The 25,124-nt window shown below is 40.2% G+C and overlaps 1 protein-coding gene across 2 annotated transcripts in view; it reads right to left on the bottom strand.

Moving 5' to 3' along the window:
• The window catches only part of slc9a1a (solute carrier family 9 member A1a), a 33,401-nt gene extending 10,085 nt beyond the window's left edge, over nt 1-23,316 (bottom strand). Inside the window, exons 1-9 of one of the 2 annotated variants that reach the window (XM_056380671.1) lie at nt 22,167-23,316; nt 11,690-12,162; nt 10,082-10,332; nt 8,125-8,342; nt 7,125-7,327; nt 4,489-4,578; nt 2,093-2,163; nt 1,426-1,602; nt 174-300 (exon numbers count right to left, since the gene is read on the bottom strand). In XM_056380671.1, the coding sequence (XP_056236646.1) occupies nt 174-300; nt 1,426-1,602; nt 2,093-2,163; nt 4,489-4,578; nt 7,125-7,327; nt 8,125-8,342; nt 10,082-10,332; nt 11,690-12,162; nt 22,167-22,458 (1,902 nt within the window). In that variant the 5' untranslated portion in view covers nt 22,459-23,316. The remainder of the gene's footprint in view (nt 1-173; nt 301-1,425; nt 1,603-2,092; nt 2,164-4,488; nt 4,579-7,124; nt 7,328-8,124; nt 8,343-10,081; nt 10,333-11,689; nt 12,163-22,166) is intronic. The other variant, XM_056380672.1, reaches the window with a different exon arrangement.
• Between the last annotated feature and the right edge of the window lie 1,808 nt (nt 23,317-25,124).

Here is a 25,124-nt window from a genome sequence, read left to right as displayed (position 1 = left end):
CGAGTAGAGCTACTGATTCAATTCTAACTCAAAAACAATCAAAACACTGTAAAGTAATATGGCAGAGCTACTTCAATACGAATGACCAGTAATGCAAGATGATACATCTTTAGCTAGTACAAATAAGAAAAACACATGATAATCTGTATATGCTCATATAGCAGCAGCGTTACCCTCTGTCGTGTCTTCTGAAGGTTACTCCTGAGGATCTTCCTTATCTCCTCCTCTCTGCCTTTAGGCAGCTGCGGCAGAGCTCTCTCTACAGACTTGGCAGGAGGAATCTTCTTGGGCTGAATGTTCCTGAGAAATATACATGAAGAATTGTCTGAGTTTTTCTATCACAGTGATAATCAAATCTCTGACAGGGAGTTTCCTTAATACTTTCTCTCTCTCTAATGATCAGCTGAGAGCGACTTTCTTATGTGTGGGCTGTCAGTACACAAACAGACCAGGACAAGTAATTTACCTAGGAATATCAGAGCTAAGATCAGCTCTTTCTATAACTGACACTCTGTTTCAACAAAGTAAGTAGTTTGTTAATTGTACATGACGTTGTTGCTGTTCTTACTGAATTAATTTCTCTGACAGTTCTGACCTTGTCTAAACTCAGTCTGAGACCAGCAGAGTGGAAAGGGAAAATTTAACGTCTGATCAAGCTGGTGAGCAAACACCAAATATTCATACTTTTTAGTATATTTAAAAGCTTTTACAAACATTTAGAGAAGGATGACTCTTTTAGTTTCAATACTCTTCTTGCACAGGATATTAAAACTGACCCAGGCTTAATTTAGCAATTTATCACTGGGACATGTTACTACAGATGTCAAAGGCCTGTGCAGATGCTTACAGTAAGATCTTTTTTAATGGTTTCACGACACAAATATACTGTGCAGTGGTAAACAGAAACCTCTCACCACTTGGTGGAAGGAACATGACTGGAAAGGTGATGACACACTTGGTGTCAAAGAACCAGCAGCCTTCCAGTCATCCGCCAACCACTCTACCCCTGAAACAATGTGCCACACACCCATTAGATATAAAAAAAACACCTTGACACACGTGGATAAAATTCTTCCTTAAAGAGAGATTTTTGAGCTTTTAAACTATAAAGAAAAAACAAAAAAACTCAGGAAGTCATTTAAGCCATCATCATGCGCTGATTTCAAACATTAACTGTTACTGTTCCATTTACAGCTCATCAGAAACTAATGTGGTTCATGGTTCACCTGCTTTTATTGTGTTGGCCTACATATGACCTTAACATTTAGAATATATCAGTACTATTGTAAATTTGAAAGACTGTATCAAAGTCAATTCATAAAAATGTGCACAGCATGGTGGAAAAATGTCATTATAGCCAGTGTGGACAGTTTGGCTTTCTGATGTGTTGACTACAGATACGGTATGCGGCTACTCAACACTCACTGCATGGAAACGGTGGAAGGCACAGCAGAGGGCAGCTTGACTCCCCCTCCACTCTCCACCAGCTCAATGGCCTGTTTCATCTCCATCTTGTGATAGAAGGCGATGAGCTGTGGCTCCTTGGAGCGTTCGCCCGCAATTAGGCACTTCTTCACATACTTCTTGTTGAAGCGGTTCAGTCTGGGGGGAAGAAAATAGTGACAGATGAAAACAGAGACCAGGGCTAAAACAGAGACATGGTGGTAAAAGCAGCAAAGGGAGAGGCTGGGCAGAGTTTGCATATTACATAGAAAAAAAGAGGTTAAAATGGGGGAATTAATCACAGACGGCAATTATTTCACATTTATAGCCATAGTTAATGTGTAATCTCTACAGGGCTACAATAATTAGCTGATCATGACAGAAAATTAATCAATGACAATTATGAAGATTAATTAATAATATAAGCCACTTAATGAGTAAAAATACCAAACATTTCATAGTCAAAGATTTTCTTGCTTTTGATGTAATTAAAGACATCAATTTGAACTTGGGTAATTTATGATGAGCATTTGTCAGTGTGTTTGACATTTCATAGCTGAACAACTGAATGAATCAGTACTGAAAATAATGCAGCCCAAGTTCTCTGATGACTGCAAGCTGTAATGTCAGTTCACTGTAAAATCCATACTTGTCCTTCCAGTGGTGGTGTCCATAGTGTCCACAGATGTCCTCGATTCCAGTCAACAGGTGGTCGAGGAACTGGGGATTAATAAATAGAAAATAATCTTCAGAAGTTGTTGGACAGACAGAAAATACACTTCAGATTGCATCAGACTCTGAAACTGGCCCCAAGCGTTTGCTGATTAGTATTTTCAGTTATTTGTCATTTGCCCAAGAACAAACATAAATGTAATATACAAGACTTTCCAGTGTCCGTGTTACATCTGCTATAGTACAAACTGATTTAAAGCAATTTCATAGGTCAAAAACAGCTTCTTTTTTTGTGACACTTGCTTTGTTCTCCTTTTTTATTAAGTCTAAAGTTTGTTTTTTGGTGTATGCACTATGGGAGTATGTGGGACTAACAATGTTATTAACAGTGATTACAGGAACTCTGGTAACACACATTACTAAGCATCATCTCATTCCTTTTCCCTCCCCACTGTTACTGTTCCTCACGGTTAAAACACCCTCCCAAGTAAGACTGCAAACATCATTATCAACAACAGCAGGCAAAAAGCTTTTAAAATGGAATCCATGAGCGAAAACCAGCGGCAGCAGCCATGTGATTGACTGCACAGAATTTATTAACAGAACCAGAGAAATGTACTGCTGTTATTGTTCAGACTACAGTCGGCCCATAGGTCGCCCCGGTGTTCTGACTAAGCCTGCGGATGACAGTCTGGCAGGCAGTGTTGCTATGGGAACAAGTCATTAAGCGGAGCATCAGAATTTACTTCTGCTTTGTCATCATTTATATAAAGACTCCCCAACACTGCGAGGGTGGGGGTGAAAAGTCTCATCTTAAAAAGTGACAACCGCATGAAGTTTCTCTAGAATCTTAACGCTGGTAGATGAAAGGTGAAACTATAAGAATAATTAATACATGTATATATGTAGATAGATAGATTTCATCTGTTTATGTCTGTTTGACATTAAATAAAAGGCACAGGTGTACTTGTTGCTGTACAAGCTAAAAAAAAGGCTCAAACTCAATTTTACTCTTTGTTAAACACTGTTTTATCTCACTCATCTATAGAATTGTACAAAACCAACAGCTGCTCATTATGCAGTAAAGACATGTGATTACTGTCTGCTTTTTGAATGAACAACTTTTTATCTTAGGGTCATGTTTTCCTTTTTGGTTGCAATAATATTGTGATGGACCAAACATGATTGTCACACAATGTGCTGCATGTAGCATTTATCGCCTGTATTGTGACACCATGATCATTGTGAGTAATTTATCATGTCAACATACATGAGTATGTAACAATAGTTGCAAATAGAGCAAGTAAAACCTCTACAAGGTGTTTGAGAGGATATGCAGCATCCTTTAACAGGTGGGAGAGGATGACTATGATGAAGGTCACAAGCCAAAACACATCGGTCTAACAATAAAGTTGTGTATACTGCGAGTGTTGCTGAAGTTTTGACCTCTAACAGGTGGAATAGAAACAGTATGTCATGCAATTGGATTCAAAGCCACATCGTAACCCCGTAGGATTGTGTACTCAGCCAGCTCAGTTGACTCTAATCACCAATGGTTTATAGAGGAGAAGAAGCCATTAGAACAGCCTGCTCTTCTAGCCTCAAGCACTGGTGACTCACCATAAAGCCCCGGAAAAGGGCTCTGTCTGTGAGTGTGTGTGTGTGTGTGTGTGTGTGTGTGTGTGTGTGTGTGTGTGTGTGTGTGTGTGTGTGTGTGGGTTTGTGCACCATGGCGGTCACTAATGAATGTGCTTGACTAGCAAATACTGAGGATACAAGAAGCTTTGTGTATTCAAGTTAGATTAAACTAGCTGTTAAAAACGCTGCGATTATAGAATCATTTTTATCATTTCATGATGAAAATCTGTGGATGGACATTCAATGGACACAAGTACCACCTCACAGCCAGTAGATGGAAGCAGCTATCCAAATTTGTTGAACTAAATGGCCTCAGAGACTTGTTACTGGACAAGGATGTTACATTTTACATAACTACAACAGACAACAATATCAAAGTTTTATCATTTGTGAAACTGCATTTCTCAGTCTAGAGAAGGATATAAAATGCTTATATTATGAGTAATAATTTTCTTTCTGTACCTGTCTGTGTGCTGAGTAAGTAAAAACATGACAGGAAGTAAGAATGCATTGTTTAGCAAAGGTTTAACAAAGGACAGCTTGGTAAAAGAGGAAGTTGATGAATTAATCAGTATTTACTACATGTATCACATTTATTTATGTAGAAGATCTCCTGTGGTCCGAAGCATTTTAAACCATTTTGACATTTTATCTATCTAGGTCATTCATAAGTATAAACAATCAAGAAATCATCAGCTACTGACAACAAAGGCTGTGGATGGTTGTAGGTTTTACCTGGGTGTGGATTTCCTCATTAATGGAGCGCTTGGCTTCCTGTTTCTTCTTCACTGCTAGCAACTCCACCAGGGGCTTGATGGTCATACCCTGCAAGAAGGATGGGAGGAATAAAACATTATTTGCTGTAAACACCTTGTGACCTTAGCTAAAGACTGAGACAGGCTCTTGTCACCCAGTCTATGCAAGAGTGAAATGAGAAGATGACATTCTTATGATCTTTCTATGTGTGTGAGTGATGTATAAAAACACACAATCCATACCCTAATACTGACATTACCTGATCAGCTTATCAGGTCACACTTGTCCCGGTTTGCAATGCAGGAGATGCCATCGTGCTTTTGTTTTCATTCACTAAAGTCAAGTATAAGCCTAGTAGTATCACAAGTCACTCGCTGGAACATTTTGCAACAGCTGATTAACAGAACCGGCAGATTGTCACACACTCTTTGTTAACAACTCTGACGTCTTTGCTGTAATTTTCACCCTCCGCTTTAGAGGAGGACAGCCATAGCTGTTACGTATTTCAGCATGTTTAACAAATTGGTAAATCAGCATTCTAGTAAGATAAACACAGTGAAATCCTTTTAGTGGTAGATAATAATAACATTAATATTACTGTGTGACCACTGTTGTCACTGAATATACATTCTTTGCAGCATACAAGGGGGTAAGGGTTAAGAAAAGCATGGATGGATCAATGATTTTATTCTAAGAGGAATGTGATCATAAACACAACTTGTGTGCACAACTCTGTTTAAAGTATCTTAATGATGTGTACACATTGTGTGTTTGTACCATGCCTTACGTGGTTATAAAGCAGGAGTTGATGTTGTTTGTTTGTTGTAGACCTAAAAATGTGTCTTCAACTTAACTCCATTGTAGCTTCACTAGAAATATGTTGATATGTATTCACATTGTCTATTTTTTGTCAGTTATCGATAGGATTAAGAAAAATACATGGCACAACTGAATGGCATGTATGCCAAGGAAACTGCACTTTAATCACCTAATGCTTATTCCAAAGCTTATTCAATTTCTAACAAATAGAAAGTTGATATATCGTGGTTATCCTTAACGTTTAAGTCCCACTTAAAGCCAACCAGTACGATTTAAAAACTGTCAGAATGCAGGGAATGAACTGCACCATTTCAACCACTATTATCCACTATAATCCATGACAACTTGTGCAACAAACCACAGAATCATTCATCGTCCCTCCCTCAGTTTCTTTGCAGGGAAATTCTGAAGTTCAGACGAGAGATTAGTTTGGATGGATTTAATCAGCTTTCCATGCTCGTGATGCTGTTTGGCTCACATAAATATAAAAATTAAACAACAACCTAACCTTAATCATAGGCCAGTTTTCAATAAATAAATTGTCTCAATTCCACATAATTATACCAACAACAGTTACAGCTACTAATGACACCTCAGCAGATATTCAACTCGCCAATCAGCAAACGAACGAGTCCAGAAATGCAGAATTTTCCCTTGTTATTCTTTGATTATTCTTACATTTACTATTATCAAGTAAATCTAACAATTTCTCATGATAATATTTTTCACTTCAGATATAGACTTGCTCTCTTCTAAATAACATCACACACTCAATTCCAGTCGAACTCACTCACACAGAGTTCTACTTTTAACTCCACATTGCAGGTGAAAGTGGCCTCCACCTTCTTCCCTTGCATCTGTCTCAGCATCAGACTGCCAGTGCTGAATCCAGCATAATGAATAAAACATGTTTCTAATCTAGCCTCTGCGGAGAAGGCACATGTCTTCAGGGTTTTATTTTAGCTGCTGCCATTCCAGGTCCAGTTCATAAGAATCTTCCTACAGTTTTACTGGGAGAATGGTTTATCTTACAGGACTGAGCAGATGCAGTGCACAGTACTTCAAATGGACAAAATGTAATATGTACACAATCACTGCCTGTGCTTCTTTATCTTACTTTTATGTATTTATATTTATGTGTTTTCCTAAGGTAAACTCAGGGAGTAAATTCAGTAGAAATGCATCTTTTTATAAAAAATATTTCCTATTCCTTTCTGCATATTTTTTTCATGTGAATTTTCTCAAGTGCCTGGAGCCGTTTACTTAAGGAGCAGAAGAGACCAAGAAAATATGACCACTAAAGGTTGAGGAACTGAAGTGACATCAAGTAGGGCCATTTCTGGAAAAAGTAGCAAACCGACTTCTTCATATAAATATATGAGCGTTCCCTTGTGTGAATTCACAAACAGTGATGGAAGTGAAAATTCAAACTACACTTACAAGGCAAATAAACTACACCAAAAAGGTACTCTTTTGCAAACCAGTGTAGTTGGTGATGACAGATACAAATGAGTGTGTAACCTACAGGACATGTGAATAAAATCCACACTACAATATTGCAATAGGCAAACAATGTCTAATGTTTACTGTTTTTAATACAGGCAACAAGTCAAAGCACAGGAATCTATTTGAATAGTTTAAATAGGTCTTGATTTAATAAAAGCTTAAATTGTACATTGATTGTGGTCATATTAAAATCCAATAACGAGGCCAAGATTTGAATTAGGCTACGACACAGCAAGCCAGGCTGAAAACACTCTTTCTCAAACAGGACAACTTATATAGGGTACTCTTACCTGAACAAAGACTGTGAAGAAGATAACAGTGATGATGGCAGTGAGGAACATGTTTCTCATGGGAAAGTGATTCTCGTCCAGCAGGAAGCCAAGGGAGAAGGCGATGGCCCCTCGCAGGCCGCCATAAGCCACAATGAACTGGTCCTTGGAGGTCAGCTTGACAATGCGGAACTTGTTGATGACGTAAGTCAGGCCAACCACACCTGAGAAGGACAATGTAATGAGAAACTGAGGTTGGGTTTTGTGTTTTGTGTGTATGTTACAGATCAAGGTCAAGGTAGGAGTAGTTGGCAGTAATGCAAATGATATGTGATTTATAGTGAACAATCTAAAACCTGCAAAAACAACAGGATGGCCATTTAACTGACAGGACAAGAAACTGTATTCAATCACAAGATCTTGTAACATGTGATGGAAGTAAAATGTGCGTGACTATTGATTGCGACTATCCAGTCACAGACATCAGATTTGTCTGCTCACATCCTCATCAGATCCTGAGGAGTACAATGTTACATAAGGACAATTCAGGATTGCATGACTGAACACTGCACATCATTCTTTCACTCTCAGTCTCTCTCTCCAACAATACTAATAACTCTAGCATGACAAATCATCTTGTGACAGCCTGAAGTCAACATGGAAATCCTTAGTGGCACTCTCACACTCCGACATGTCTGTGATGAAACATGATGGTAACATTTACTCCTGTCAGTGCTCCCAGTTCACTTTTTATGCACTTCCTTCTTTAGGCAAACCTTCTGTAAATTACAAAGTAAACTATAATACATGTTAGTACAAGTTTACTTGTGTCTTTTTGATTTGCATGTCAGCCCTATAAATGACAAGTCTGTTAAATAAAAAACACTTCACCTAGAAATCTGCAGTGACTGCTGATGAAACGGCAACAACACTGTTGCATGTTGTTAGTTGTATTACTTCACATCCTAGCACAATCACAATTACATTTGTTAGCTGTGAGAAATATGGCAGTAGAGCTGACCTATGACCCGTGCCACCAGACACAGAATGACAGTGACAGTGACGAAGGTCCAGTTCCAAGAGTGAGGTCCGTCCACCGTGGCTACGCCCAGAAATATGAAAATTAGCGTCTCACTGACGCTGCTCCACATTTTCAGGAAGTACTTGATGGTGGTGTGGGACTTGTGGGATATATTTGCCTCCACATAGGGCCGCATCACTGCTCCACATGCTATTAACCTGGAAGGAAAAGAGGAAAATGTTGGCTAAGTTGAAAGATACTGAAATGAACAGTTATAGACATATCTTAATAGTTTGCATGTTTCCAAATATGTTTTTGCCTTATTTCATTCAAGTCTTGTTGTCACCCAAAATAAAATAAAAATTGTTGAACATGTGACCAAAATGAAGCAAAGTAAGATTTTAGACATTTTAAAGCCAAAAGCCAAAAGCCAATTTAGAAGAAGTGGTGGTTTGACTTGAGACAACAGTAATGTCAGAGTTTTCCACTCAAGGAGTGCTCCAGTTACCGAGCCTGAGTTCCACACCGATTATAGAAACATGTGACACCAACAAAGATTCCGCCATCCCTGTCTGATACCCACTTCTCTATTCCATTCTTGTGTCATGCAGTGTTTCAATGTCAAATATGTGGAGAAACGAATGCCATCCAAGTTACATATGCCACAACGGCTGCTCAACATTCACCCATTTTACCTTCATGTCAATATTGGTTTGGCTTTCATTGCTTTAGAGAAATGATAAAGGGAATTCACACTGGGAAGGTGTTTCACTTCTTTATAAACACACGATATGAAAAACCACCTTGACAAATCCAGTTTTTGATGTGGTGCACAATACGACAGCCACAGGCATCGGAAGGGGTTGTCCTTCTACACAACCACTACACAGCCATTGGCCCTGACACTGCGGGGAGACTCAACACATCATCAACTCCTGTCTCCAACATCAATAAATCCTAGCACCTTAAAGAGAAAATTGATTGATACATACTGGAGGAGCTGATGAAAAATGGCACCTCAGAGACTGTTGAGATGCCAGTAAATCCAGGCTTGGTTTAGGTGGCATTAAATCAGATTAATTCATTATACCACCGGTTATACAGGAGTGTAATCTACCATGATGTAAAGTTGACTTCCTGTCATAGGGGACTAGCTGAAATTGATTTTCCCTGCAGTGGCAAGGTTGTATATAGACCAAGACAACTAATCACTGAGAGAGGATCCATATATTAAAAACATGGATTCAAGAGGGACATCCCTGAAACAGCTGAAGTATTTCACAGATACCAGAGAGCAAACATGACACGCTAGATACTCAAATTGTAAATGCTGAACGTACACACTGTAGCTCACAGGGTAGAGGAAGGTACCAGAGATACCAGCCTTAGATTCTAGGGATAACCATGCTAAAAATACATGGTCTCATTGTTTTGACATGCTTTAAAGACATCTACTGAATGCATATGTTATATAAGTAAAAGTACCTCCAAGAAAGGAAACCTGAAAGGTCTACAAGTCACATAAATTGAAGAATGTATGATTAGATATGTTTGTTAATAATTAAGCTTCCACACACGTCTATTATGACTTGACATCTGCCTTATATAGTAAGTTCATAAGCATTTACTTCAAATGTTAAAAATTAGGAAATGTGATTGAACAAGACTAAGACTCTATGGCCACATTAGTAGCTCTACTGCAGCTTTGAGCTAAATGCTAACATCAGAATGCTAACATGCTCACAATGACAAGGTTAACATGCTGATGTTTACCATGTTCCCCACTTTTCAACCAAACAGTTTTAGGAACTGTGTACCCACAGGAACTAAACTAAGGAATTATTAGAAACTAGAAACATTAGCTAACACATTTAGCGTCCAAATTAGCACTTAAAAATGTGTTATTCTGTGGGTCGCACTCTCTGACTATCCATATATAACCACCCCCAAAACTTACGCCATGATGCCAGAGAGGTGGAACATCTCGGCTGACAGGTAGGCCATGTAGCTGTACACAAAGACAAAAAGTGGCTCGATGACACGCGTGTGGGAGGTGAAGCGTGATGTGAAGGCAGACAGGATACCATAGATGGCTCCCACTAGAACGCCACCCAACGCAACCACCAGGAAGGAGATGACTCCAAGGAAGCCGTCCATCACTGTCACTGTGCCAACTCCCGAATACTCCTCAAAAAGGTGGTACAGCACCTAGAAGAGGGAGGAAAGGGAGATGGGGGGTGAACAATAGAAAAGCGGAAAAGACTAAATAGATTAGGATTTAAGATTGGTTTGATTAAGATATTTGACAAAGACAGACAGGTCACAACAAAAGCCTACAAAAAAAACTATGCACCATGTGGCTCCACTGATTCTCTGACTGTGCTCAAAAGAGGAACATCGAAGTCACAATGGAAGTTTACTGAAAATAGATTTGGCCTCTGGTGTGGTCTTAAGGCTGTCACAAGTGAGACTGTAGCCTTTATTTTGTATTGCTCAGTGTTGGTGTGGTATTCATTTTCAAGATTAGGTTTTGTAGTAAAACATAATGGATTGGTTGTTTTTCAAAACCTATTTAGCCAGCAAATTTTGCTTGTGCCAAATGGATAAAGATACTTAAATGTTCCTCACCAAGCATTTTTAAGTATCTCACCATGGGATATACTGCTTCCTGTAATGCCAGACAGGCTAATCATGCACATCGATTGCCAAATGCTCCTAAGCTGATGAGCTCTGGCACTCACCAGAGCCTTCATTCAAAACCGCCTGTGCCAATGATGACACAGTGCTGACCAGCTTGTATACGTGCGCACCGAAGCCAAACTTGTAGCTGAACATCTGACCAGGAGACAATGGCCCTTGGGAAATGAGCATGCAGAGTACTTGAGGGATATACTGGGGAAGACTTGTGGAAATATCTGGCACTGTCTCCACCTATACATGCTCTTGCCAGTTGATGTCAAATGCACTAGCTGTTAAAAGTAAGGTTGATGACTTGGATAGCTACGATGCAATGTTGTAACTCAATACTATAGATGGTGCTGCATTGGAACAGGCCAGCTGACAGATGGTGTGCTGTGAGCTGAGAGGTATTATGAGGTGACAGGCTCGTCAGTTGATCACTAGCTGTGTGTTAAGTCTAACTTTAAGGTTAAAGTAACAGAATTCAATTCCACTACCTGATCTAATTATAACATCCTGTGACAGAAGTTTTAGCTTAGTCACAGACTGCTGGGCTAAACACCAATGTTTTCATTTGTGTCAATGAGAGGGTTCAGAAATGACTTGATGGTACTCTATTTAGGAAGACAATGATACTGTTTCTCTGGACATCAGCTGAACCCAATTATGGCTGCAATGATGATATAGGAGCTTCTGAGGGCTCCAACCAAGGGCTCACTCTGGCATCATCATATCATTGAAAGAGAGCTTATTATCTCTTCCTCTTATCTCCTAGCCTCTTATCTCCGAATCTACCTTTATTGGAGCATCAATAAAACAATACATGAACATGAAAGTCTGCTACAGTACCAACCACACTGCCCTATTTCTTGTTTTTGTCACTCACCACAGTGACGGCATCGTTGAGCAGTGATTCACCAAACACCAGGATGTGCAAAAGTTCATTGATGTGGATCTCCTCAAACACAGCAAGCACAGCGACAGGATCCACAGCTGAGATGATGGATCCAAACAGCAGGCAAGGCAGAAGCTCTAGTGTGTGGAGGTTTGATGGGTTGTCGGGCTGGATCTGACACACAGCATACAGCAGGCCCCCGACGAAGAAGGCATTCCACAAAGTCCCCACAACAGCAAACATCAGGATCGTACCCAGGTTTTCCATGAAAGGACGGATGGGCAGGAAGTAGCCAGCATCCAGGATGATGGGGGGCAGCAGGCAGAGGAAGAACAATCTTGAGTCCAGCACTGGTGGGACTTTCTCTCCGGCTAGTTTGATGAGCCCCCCCACCAGCAGACCCACCACAATCAGCAGGCAGCTTTCTGGCACAATGCCGGACAGACGAGGAATCAGGTGGAACCCTGGGAAAATAGATGGCATAGAAGGATAAAATGCAATGGCATGGGGTGAGACAAAGAACAAATATACTCACTGCAGAAATTCACTGCTTTAGGATTAAACGATATTTTTAAGTCTGAGTGCGTGTCTGTGTGTGTGTGTGTGTGTGTCTGTCTGTCTGAGTGCTGAGTGAGTGAAGGTGTGTTTAGGTAAGATAAACTGGAACTCTTCCCATCAGTTTTCTGAAGGCAACACTGCAAAGCGATCTGAAGCTCTCTAACACAACGTTACAAGAGCAATCAGCTGTGACATGCCACACTTTCATTAGAATTAGCACCACCGAGTCAACAAATTCTAACTTCTGCTTTAGATTTGGCAGCCACTTTAATAGTGCAACTACAGTAGATACAGTTTCATCAATGTTAATTTCAACATGAAATAAATCTTCTGCACAGTTAATGTTTGTAGGAACTGCAGAAATATTTGTGTAGATAATGCAGGCACATCACAGCTTGCCTGCCCTTATTTCCCTATTTCAGCTGTCTGTCTGTAACACAGAACTTTTGATGAACTGATTTTCTCAGCACGCTTATGTGAAAAAAGTGGCAGCTCCTGTCTTGAAGCTGTTGGTTGAGGAAGGAACTTGACATGTGTACTGTATGCTGTGTAACTGCTGGTGTTAACGCCATGGTCTTGTGAATTCTTGAAAGAAAAAAGGGAAATAATATGCAAAACATTTATCGTAGATGGATCTCATGTGACAATTTAACTCCAGCCATTCAAGTCAATACGGCAATTTAACTACAGTACATTTGCCATGAGCCCATATTCAGGAGATGAGACTTACTAAACTTATGTGGTAAGAAAATCTTTCAGCTTTCATTTGTCCTCATGTCATTTTGTTCCTCATTGTTTAAAGTTAGTTTCCTCATAACTGACATAACCTTTTGAAATGATCTTCCATCGCCTGAAGCTGTCTGGCTGACATGTCACACAGCACAAGGAACTCTGCAGTGAGTCTCAAGAGACTAAGTTGAGTGAGATAATGTTAATGCTTTTACAAACAATAAGACCTACTGCCAGATAAATGACAAATTCTGTTTAACTTTAAAAGCCTTTCTCTTTGACTCTAAGGGCCTGGCTCACATGGGGTGACTAAGCTGATATGGGACCACGAATACCATCATTCTGTGCTGCTGTGAAGTTTCACACGGAATCATAAACTTTAAGGTGACATACAAACTTAGGTAACAGGACAACTGCAGCCTCTGATTAAATGGTAAACAAAACAGGTATGGAGACTTCAAAGAGACAGCAGCATGCAGCCCATAGTGAGAAGTCTTTGCCCGGCTATATTTACTGTACACTAATGCAGCACAGGGACATGTCATTTTCCAGCTGGCACTGTACCAGTTGATGACAACAATAAAGAAATATGAACCAGGTAAGGCTACATGCTCACACAGAGGCTAAACAATCTTATAGGGGTAGATCATATAACATTGTATATCATTAAATATCATGGTGAAATACAATCTGGAAGCACAGAAAACAATGATGCCACTTGAATAACACTCTTAATTTGACATGCTTTTGCCATTTCAAAGGATCCTGTGCAAACACAATCTTTGACAGAAGCAGCAGAAGAAGTAGTGGAAGCTCATATGTGAGATATAGCACCTGTTTTATGTTACATGCCTCAAAGGATTCACAGCAAGACCTTGCAGTCTCTCTGTGTATATTTATATGTGACATAGAAACTAAGGAAATGATGTGTTAATAGAGCCACGTCAACAAGCTGTTTTACACATACACCCCTGTAATCTTAGAATGAAATGGAAATATTCAAACACAATTTGAATCCATGGTGCTGTAAGAATCTTGGACAAAAGGATCCACAGCAGCATATGTCGACAGCAGCACCATTTGGCACACTAGCCACGGGGTGTGCTCCCTCCTGAACAAAGATGGGAGGGGCAGGCAGGTGAACAGCTCAGGCCTGCTCCAGTTTGTTTACATTTGCACAATCAGGATGGTGGAGCAGCCAATTAATATTCATTCATTAGCACATCAAACAGTTTGTTGTCTAACAGACAGGCCTTTATACACATTTTGTTAGTAAACAAGAATAAGTAACCAAAAATATCAATTATAAATAAATAGAATAAATACATAAATAAAAAGATAATTTATAATCAAAACATAGGAACTGGGATCATATTTACACTTCAGTTTATCATTACAACGTTACATGGCTTCGTATTAACAGTATGTGACCATTTAGCAACTGAAATTCCCTTTGAGAATAGAAGACATCTGAGGTAGGGGGACGTGTGCTTACACACTAGGACAACACTAATAGTGTTTCAGCACAAAAGTGCATGTCTGTGGATTATACAACTGCACGCAGCTGTAGGTCTTGAGCTCAGAGGACGGATAGTGAGGAAGCCTTTATTCTAAATGGTCTAAGGAGGCCTAACTTCCCCACAGCTAGATGTCAGAGCCTGACTGCTCTTCTCTTTTCATTGAACGTTATTAGGAAACAGGCACCACTCACATCTCTGTAGACGCTTAGCAGCCATGTGGTTTAACAAAGATATTCTGTGATAACTGTCGAAAACACGCTAAACAAAAACCTTATGAGACTCCTCCTTAAGGCTCATGTGGCGAGCAGGATGTAAATTCCACAGCTAGTTCTGAGACTATCCAAAGGACACTATCTGTTCAGAAGAAAGCATTAAAATTAAAGCTAAATTAGCTCCGTAAATTAGCACATTAACGTTCACAACATCCAAACCCCCTATAGACACTGCTACATAATTAAGAACCATGTGTCTAAATCTGTTTGAGACGTCAGCACTTCAGAGATCTCTGTTCAGTGTGGGGGCCAGCAGATTACACAAGTGGCTGAAAAGAATAGATTACAGTGACAGGCTGTCGTCAAAAATCATACCCACAGTAGTTCCTTACATAAAAATTCCACCAGTAACTGACAGTTTATACCAGTTTCCTTGCTTTATTATAGATACATCTAAAAAATTGCAAAGACTTTAAAGATTCCCCTGTTAACAATTTAAATTTAGCAACACTTTACATATGTGCACAAGGCATGGTAAAAATCTTTATATATTTAAAAGGCTCATTAATGGAAAGTCAGCTTGTTCAGCCTGTTGTAAGCTGAAAGAGTGCAACAGAAAACTGTGTGAACAACAAGGTGTTGTGGGATTCAAAAAAAACAAGGTCTGGTAACAAAGAGCATTTGTTTTTACAAGTCAGACTTTGTGGAGACTTGTGCTCTACATTGCTGAGCATATTGCATATGTATGATATCAGGCTATATAGCGGGACTGCTTTACTCAAAGAAAATAAACATCCTTTTTGAACGCTACCACTACAGTTCAAGAGGACAGCAACTTATCACTATTATCTAAGAAACGACAGCCTTGTGGTTTATTTCATCATAATAACCAACGTATAATAGCCTACAGCATGTGCATGGAAAATTACAGAGGACAGAATGCTCTTAACAAGTTTATTTTAAATAAACAACTTCACTAGAACCTTGCTTATTTTCAGCAACGCCTGATGGGAGTTTTTCCAGTGGTAGACAATGTTGAACAAATTCGTGTACCCATACACACTTACATGTGAGAGTGGGCAATTTACACAAGCTTCATCTGCTGTTACCCACTTATTTTAACCAGCTATAGAGCAGTTTGGCTGACAGCAGACCTTCTGGTCACACACACACTGTTTAAAAAAATCATGATAGAACTTCCCATACTTCAAAGCTTTCCTAAGAAGAAATAATTCTTAACTGAATCCTGAGGGTGGTTTAGGAAACCAAGTGGGGGTATTATTAGAAGACAAGGAATCCCATTATCCCTCATGTGAAATGTTCTTCCGAGTGACATTAAGTAATGAAACTGAGCCAGGGTACAGGGTCACAGCTTTCACTCCCTGCGTCATGATCCATAAATAGGCCACAATGAACTGGCACTTAAACCTCAATCAGGCAAAAAAGGATCGGCAGGCATTTGACGAACATTATAGACTTTTAAAAAATATATCTGCATAGTAACACATCAGATGAAGTTTTATTGGAGTTTTCCTGTCAATGGTTACATGGCAAAGCTGGGGCTGGGCAATAATTCAGGTTATTGTCCATATCACAGCAACACTTCATAACCCTCACATTTTGATAGAAGATAAGATGAATCATAAAATCTGTCAAAACATTGTTTGATTCTATAAAACAATTAGTCTATAACCATTTAGATCAATAGGAAGGACAGGGATTTTAGTTCTTATCACGGACTTTTAAATTCTTCAGTGAACACCATGGCATATCAGTGTGTGTCCATATTTCTGACTGCAGCAGGAGCCATGGAATAATACTCAGTAACTCACAGGAATGTTGCTTAATTCTCAAGGGGAGGAAAATGCCTCAGCAAACATTTCTAAACTGTTCTTGTGCCCAACCTCTACAAAGAAAGTCACTTGCACAAAGGCTTCAATAAAAAGATGGGCAGTGCAGTCCTCAATGAAAGGCCAAAAAGGTCATGGCTGGATGGACTAAATGTATTACTGCTGATGCCTCAAGCAGTGCTACACTCAATACGGGATCCAAGAATGACACTCTTAATGACCCATTATCATTCATGCATGACCAGGAGGGACAGAGTGAGGACTGCATCCTGCACAACCAGTAGGAGACAAAAAGCCATTTCAGCATCAATACTGACTATTCTAAATGAAAAAAACTCTCAACACATCCACGACTTTGGACAAAAAGGCTGTGAAGGAGTGAAAAAAGCCTGAAGCATCCAAACCCGACTAAGTGGTGACAGTTAACACATTCTTAATCTCTCCTGCATGACTCCATTTATGGCCTTCAGTGCTCAAGCAGTAAAGAGCCATACCACATGGGATAAGATAGTGAAAAGGAGGGCAGTGCACTTCATGGAATCACTCATGGCACACATCTTAAGTGTTGTCCAGACATATGTATGAAGGAGATAAGTAGTAGGTGAACGCAGGTGAAAAGCCATACAGTATGTAAAATACATAGGGGTTTATTTTGCCACATTCTTAAACCATAAGATCAAGGGGTTCATCCTGGCTGCTTGTCAATAACGACAGGCGCTGTGTCCTTGCCCTTCTCTCTCCTGAGAGCCTGTATGCAGGAAGGTTATTGAAAACCAGCAAAGGGTAACAGCTCTTTCACTTGTGTGCATGTGTACCCAGTGTCAGCACAGCCTGGCACTTGCTACACATTAGAATTTCCACAGCCAGAGCCTGTTTCCTGTTGCCAGGTGACTAATTGTGCACTGCTGACAAAGAAATCAGTTAGATTGAGCAAGCACAAACGACAAAATATTTAAACAGTCTCTTTGTTAAAGACTGTGATTAATGATACACTAATTTGATTATTTTCTTGGATATGATGTTAAACTGGTTTGTCAACTTTCCAACACTGCAAAACTTTGATGATCACAAGATGCCAACATGCCTCTTTCAGAGATGCAGGCCCTCCTAACAAAAAGAGCAATGAAAAGATAAGCTTTTGTGAGTCAGTGTTTGATTGTTTGATGCAGACTATTGTGCTCCTCAAGTTGCTTGTGCAAGACCAGTGTTGGTTTAAATTATTAATAAAGGCCTGCTGCTGGTATATTTCAGGATGATTCCTGATGCCATATCTGCACAAAAACAGTGCTGACCTACACCGGTGAGTCCTTGCAAGGGTTGTTTCCAAACTATGGCGACAGTTGAGATGTTAACACCGCAACACCTCTGTTTGATCCTAACTGTAATTCACAAAGACATCTACTGTAACTACTGAGTGGAGTACAGTACAGTGATAGTATCGAATATCTGTTTTAAGCAATACTGTACATGCGTGTTCTAGTGATCTGAGTGGGTGGCGTTTTAAATGGAAAGAAAACAGAGAGAAAGATTACAATCTTGACACCTAAAATGATGATTATTGCCTTTGACCCTGTGAAACATGCACAGAATAGACAAGCATCAAGCCAACTATTATTTATTATTGCTTTACTGGCTATTAATGTGAATGCTTTGGCGACTGATTGGGTATTAATAACTTTTGTTAAATGCTAGGTAAAGATTTTCTAAGATTAGGGGCATATCAAATTTTTTCTTTCTCACAAAACTTAAGTGCTAAGTCATAACCTAAATAGTGCATTGAAGATAAGCTGTGTATAACTTGTGACACATTGGCTAAAGCTTTGCAAAAGGTGTGGTTTACAGGGATTTATCTGGAATCTTTCCCACACAGGCATTAATGATAAGGAAAATGTTATGGCCCATATTTCTTAGCAGATTTGCCATATCCTGTTATTTTGGACAACAAACGTATTCATTAAACTTACTCATAGAGAATCTTGTCAAAGTGTGGTCAGACACTGAGCCTTACACTGCAAGTTCATTACAAGTCAGTACTTGGTGATCCTGGCACATTTCATCAACAAAATGTAGTGACTGAATTTTAAAAAATATAGTAACTGTAGCAGGAGGTACCAGGAGGCACACATACTCCTCAACAATGATTATAAGGGTGATTTAAAGGTCAACCCAGTGAAACTGATAATGTCTCCAACTTTAGTTATCATCAACTGTTTATCGTAGATAAGCAGTCTTTTAAGGTATAGGCAGGGCCCTTAGTGAACCATTCACTCAGTGATCTAAACTGCAGCATTTTTTAAACTATGTTAATCAGGAAATTGTGGTTCTTAGAAAATTAAACCCTTGTACAGTTTACAAATTCAACCACACACCATGAAAGCTAAACTTAAGATCACAGAGTCATGTCAATGCACAAAGCGAACAAAATGACAACAATTTTGCAGTTCCTCAGGCGTAAGAATCAGAAACAACCAAAGAAATGGGCAAAGAATGAAAACTTTGTGGATTACCAAACAACTGTTAGAATATGACAGTGTGGGGCGTCGAGTAGTTCAGTTGGTTGAGCATCCGCCCAATGTGCTGAGGCTAAGGTCCTCGCTGCAGTTGGCCCCGGTTTGAGTCCCACATCGGGCAAACCCTTTGCTGCATGTCATCCCCCCTCTCTCCTCCCATTTCCTGTCTCTCTCTACTGCACTATCAATAAAGGCACAAAAATATATGACAGTGTCTTTTTACCGCAACTGCGTAAAACCAGGTTACAGCAGTTTTTAGCACTAATGGATGATCACTCTGCATCTGCTGAAGTTGAAATTCTGGGTTATATGTGCGACTTCTCACTCAAACCACATAAACTGCAGCACTGCTGAGAGCAAAGCCATTTGTATTTGTTCAATCAGCGCAAGCTTAGCATGACCTGCCCGTATCAAATATTTTCATTTTATTTGCAAACTCTAGCACAATCTGTGAAACCTCTGTGGTTTATGGCATATATGAGTTCACAGCCAGTCTGTGTAAAATTATGCCATCTGTGATGGTATTACTATATTGCTTTATGAATGACTACTATAATCTGTTGCAACACTCCCCATAAAGTAGGATACTGGCACTCAAAAAGTTCAATTTTGGTATTCTTAGTGAACAAGTCCACATCATACCATCACAAATTAGCTAACAAACTGAAAAAAACATTTTGCTTTCATTATTTTGCTGATGTTCACTTCCTTTTCTGTGATCCTGCACATAAGGATAAAGCTTCAGGTTGCAGTCCAACTCTCACTTCAAAAAATACTATACTCAGATAACAGCAACTCAGTATGTAATGGTGTGTATGTACCTTTCGTGAGGTGTCACACTGAATAAACGCACACCTTCTCTTCAAATTGTTGGGCCAGCTGTGAATTATGAATGGAAGGTGAGACTAACTGGACTTGTCAGACATGTTACAAGGAAGGAGAGGAACAAGCAGCATCACAGCCACCAAGGTAATTACCAAAGGGTGTGTCCCACTGCCCATACATATATAACTAGTGAACATTATCATCTCATCGAAAGTTCAATCTGAAAGCTAGTGCTGGTGAATGTTTGATGAAGATGTAAGTTATTACAGGCATTATACCATATCACATTGTACTCGTCGTTGTTTATAGAAGTCGGTCAGTATATCTTGCTTTGATGTGTTACATATTACATTCGTAATATGACTGTGGAACAAAGTCATTTAGATAATAGCTTGTAAGCATTTATTCTTCCTGATTACAGCTAAACAGATCCTTTCGAACACACTTCCACCAAAGAAAGGCAAAAACTTTATGGGGTCTATATGGTAGGTTTCCAGTGCCAATTATAGCTTTTATTCATAGGTTGATAAAGAATACTTATATCTGTGTAATACTGGTCTGCAACCTCATTACAGGAACCAAAATAGAGGATTTCTCATAAATATAAAGTCTTTTCCACTTACTTTAACACTGATGGGGCATTTTCATAATAAAATGAAATCCCCTGGGTTTTCATTTAAATGAAAAGCTTTTGCACTGGGTATAATCAATTCAAGAAATGTTCTTGTGTGAAAAATGAGGGGAGAAAGGTACCATGCACATAAGCAGGGTTACTTAAGGGATAAATGGATTGGGGTGGTGCTTTTACGCCTGTATGATACTGGGCACATGAAGATGAATCAGAGACATGGCCAAGGCTGAACAGTGTGGCAGTCACATTGAATTACCCACATCCCATTTTCAGCAGCTCTACGATAACCAGAGGCTTAAGGTCACCACTGTCTACTGCTGCTGTCAGCTCATCCAATCCCATTTCTTTCCTGCTTTACTTCTGCTTTCATAATTCCTTCAACTCACCCACTCTCCTTATCCTCATCTCTTATTTTCACTCCGCACCCTTGAGCTATGTCCTAACAGTGATCCACCCGAGCCAGGTGGTCCCTCTATGCCTGTCCTGTCCCCAGAGATACTGGGCTTCTCGCCCAGACAGTGAGGCAGTATCTTCCCTGGCTACACACTGGTGCTCAGTCAGGCCCCTGATGTCACAGACAACTGACAAACTGCTGGCTCTCAGAAAAATATAGCAGGGGACAATGCAGTGTTATGTGGAAAGCACAACACGAGGAGGGGATTGATGGTAAAGGGAATTGCAGGACAGCGTATAAATGAAAAGAGGACATAAAGAGAGTGCAAAGGAGTGGAGAGGGGAGGAGTGACAACGGGTGAGGAAACAGAAGACACTGAAGCAAGAGAGACAAGAGCTGGACAGAAGTCTTTTAATGTACATTAGAGTTGGGAACAAACACAAAATCATGAAGTGTCTCAACTCTAATTTGCCTGTTGCTTTTGAGACATCCCTCATGACAATGTTGAAAGGCTTTGGCATAGAAAAGTGTAGCAGGAGGTTTCTCTGTGTTGAAAACTTGCCACTTGATTGTTGCTTTCAAACATCCAGACTGCTGCATCAAGCTGCTTAGTCATCACTGTAGCAAGGAGTAAGTACAGCTCCAGCAAAAGACCCACTCTACATGAAGCCTACAGATCTGATGAGTAATCTGCATGACCAGCAATATAGATCTTCTCCAAGTCAGTGAGCAGACTGAGCTATTCCGGCCAAAACTAAGTCAGCAGACTTAATTGCTGTGCAGAATACAAGGTGGAGGGGTGACCTGGTGGTCAGAGATTATCTTGTGACTGTAAAATGATAGGTTTGATCTTTCTGTCAATTATTGTGAGTCCAGACTATATGTTAAGTTGTTGAAACAGGTTTGTAATCTGAAGATTTATGAGTCATTTATGCTATCTCTGCTGGAGTTATCCGAATCCACTATTTGACCACTAGGTTTACAGTCTAACCAAGTCTTCTCTTCAATATGTGATTTTGATTTAAAGTGCAGTCTGATAAACCAGACTCTTGTCTGTATTTGCTTTGATGTGAACTGGCTGCAAATAGGCTGATTTACCTACAATGAGTACACCTGTATAACAGCTGATCATATAACCTATGGCTTACACTAACAACGCTAGCATTTCCTGAAAGACCTGAACCTGAAATGCGGAGCTACATGCAGCACTAAAATAACACACGTCCACATGATACTCACCTAATTTCATTAAAGAAGCAAGGAGCACCCATAATGAGATTTCGAAGGGCGTCTGTATGTGATGGTAGTCGAGGCTGAGCACAGGAAAAGCCTTTTTAGTGAAGTTATGTCCTTCGTCCGCCACTTTGTGGTTGCCTGGCTTTTCCTGCGTCCGGACATCCGGAGAGCTGGCAGCTCCGAGAGTAAGCACGGTGCCCTCCAGGAGCACCAAAACCATCAGTAGGAGCAGTCCCCGCTCCGGTACACTCTTCACGAAGCCAGCCGGGCTGAGCGAACCTGTCCTCGAAGGCATTTTGTTAAAAATAAATAAAATAAAATAAAGGCGACGAAAAAATATTACTCAGTAAAAGTCCGCTTGAAAACCAAGGAAGTTGAAGAAGTTGGATACAGCGGAGGCAGAACTTCGTAACGTTAGGTTAGTTAACCAACTCTTCAACCGTCGAACATTCTAACTCACTTTAACGGTCAGTTCGACTAGCTTAAACCGAACCGATAACCCATTCTGCCCATTAACGTTAGCTAGCTTGTCTTCAGCGTTGTTGCTCGTAGCCAGGTAAACAGTCGTACTGACACAGGCCGTAGTAAGAGTGCAGGAAATGCCAAGATGATGTAAAGAGTTTCTTTTTTTTACAACAGCACAGATAATAATGCTGTAAAAGTCGAACCTATCTTGGTCGTTTTATTACAGCCGTGTTTCACGAGTTTCTGTGTCAGTGACGATCAATGTCGTCGTCGGTGAAAGATGTCATTGTTGATGCTGGAAGCAAGCAAGACACAGCGGCATCCCCTCTACGCCTCTTCTTCCCCTCCGACAACCCGATAAACTCGTCCGTGAGACGGCGTTGCTGTGATACTGACCTTGAAGAGAAGCCACACAGCTGCCACATTGCATTTTGCCGTGTACACCTATGTATTTCAACTTTTTGACATCAGTGTCCGTGTATGCGGCATTTTCCTCCCCGTGAGGACAGGACCTTGGTCGGGGGCGCAGCTCAGTGGGGGGGGTAGAGGAAGACTCGGGGTGTGATGGTCCCCGGCTTCAGAGGCTTGTCCCAGGTTGTCAAGCCAAGAAGCGACTGCTCTGTCTGCATCTGCGTTTAGCTTCATACAACCTTCAAAACGCACACCCTTTCGCGGAGGTTTGGTGGATGGGAGGAGGAGGAGGAGGAGTAGAGTGGAAGGGGAGGGGGATGGCCGACTATAGTGACACCTATAGGAATGGAGGTTTAAGGTATCTCATGGGGAGGAATTCGAATAAAATCTACACTACTGCCACTTCTGAAACAATTTTGCCCTTCACACATCATGAATGGGATATGTTGAGTCTGTGTTGTTAGACAGTAATCTGATACTGTTTTGATCTCATAGGGATGCTGCATGCCAGAGGTCAGGATAAACTGCAGACCACAGCATACAGTTGTATGCAAAGGTTTGATTTTTTTAAGTAAAAAGAAAAAACAGGCAGCTCCCAGATATTAAAAATCTGCTTGTTCAAATGTGAATACACTGTCACCTTTATTCCAAGAACATAAGAAAAGAAAAAAAAATTAAACAAAGTTTATGCACTGTCTTCACTTTTCCAACTATTAAGCCTGGAGGAGGTAATATTCTGCTTTGGGATTGTGTGGCAACCAGTGGCACGAGACACAGATAGAGGGAAGAATAGATTTCACTAAATATCAGCTAATTCTGGATGCAAATGTCCTGTACCCAGTCAAGAAACTGAAACTGAAAAGACGCTGGCCTCTACAACAGGACAGTGATCCAAAGCAAACCTCAAACTCCACCATGAACTAGTTGAAGAACTTAAATTGAAGCTTTTGGAAAGGCCCACACAGTCCCCTTGACTTGGACATCTTTGAAAATCTGTGGGTAGCTCTTAAACATACTGTGCCTGCAAGACCGCCTGAAAGTATCTAGGACAAGTGATATGCAATGACGAGAGGGAAACATCTTAAATCATTAACAGAAAGACTCTTAGCGGGGTACAAAAAGTATTTGCAAGCTGTGATATTTACCAAAGTAGGGTTTACTAAGCACTGTCTTTACAGGCTGCTCAAACCTTTGTAGTATTTTTTCTCTCAAGGACACTTCAGCAGAATACTGTAGATGCTGAGTCGTTAAGCTGTCATGTCAGCTTTAACATTTGTTGATTTAAATAAATACACCCACCTGCTTAATGTTATTACTAGTGTGATTACTCCACTGAAAAGCTTTACTAAACAACTGTCATCATATGAATGTCTATATATGTCTAGCCCTTAGCCAACCCTGATCACATAAATATAATCATGGAACTGTGCCTTTGCCTTAATCTTAGATGATGGAAATTATTCCTAAGGACACCAGTTGGCTCCATGATCTGAATACTTACTAAGCATGGTGTGACCCAGCATTATGAGCAGTGATATTCACAATGGCTGATTGAGGAGAGGGTGGTGCATACATTTGCAGAGACTGACTTTAGCAGGAATAAAAAGCCGGCTCTAAATGTCCTTTAAAGACATAATATTTGTCTAAGAGGTCAGGGGTCAGTTACGGCTTCCAACCAGGGGCCCTAGAGCAGGTAGGGGATCAGTGCAGAGCACACACACAATACTGAACCAAGATGTTTATGTTCAAAGGTAGTTATACTAATCATTATACTGTGTAATGTTTGTTTTTTGTTTCTGGTGTGATGCTGTGGAGGTGGCCTTGGAAAAAACTTGCATTACAAGTTCAATATTATGACTCAACATGCGAGCAATTTTCCAAGCACACCTTCTAGATTTAGTGACATAATTCACCCAATAACAAAAGCAGGCCGTTGGTTGTAATCATTGCAGGTTTATCAAACCAGTAGTGTTTCTGCTTGAAGTTTACCCTGAAGCCAAATAGGGCAACCCAGAGTCTTGGCAACTATTTAAATGATCCATGAATGGTTTCAGTCATTCATTCAACATTTGCACATTTCAGCTT

This window comes from Seriola aureovittata, chromosome 7 (assembly GCF_021018895.1).
Source record: "Seriola aureovittata isolate HTS-2021-v1 ecotype China chromosome 7, ASM2101889v1, whole genome shotgun sequence".
In the NCBI taxonomy this organism is placed as follows: domain Eukaryota; kingdom Metazoa; phylum Chordata; class Actinopteri; order Carangiformes; family Carangidae; genus Seriola; species Seriola aureovittata.
Note: the sequence above shows the minus strand (reverse complement) of the source record. Positions and strands in the feature narration are given on the sequence as shown.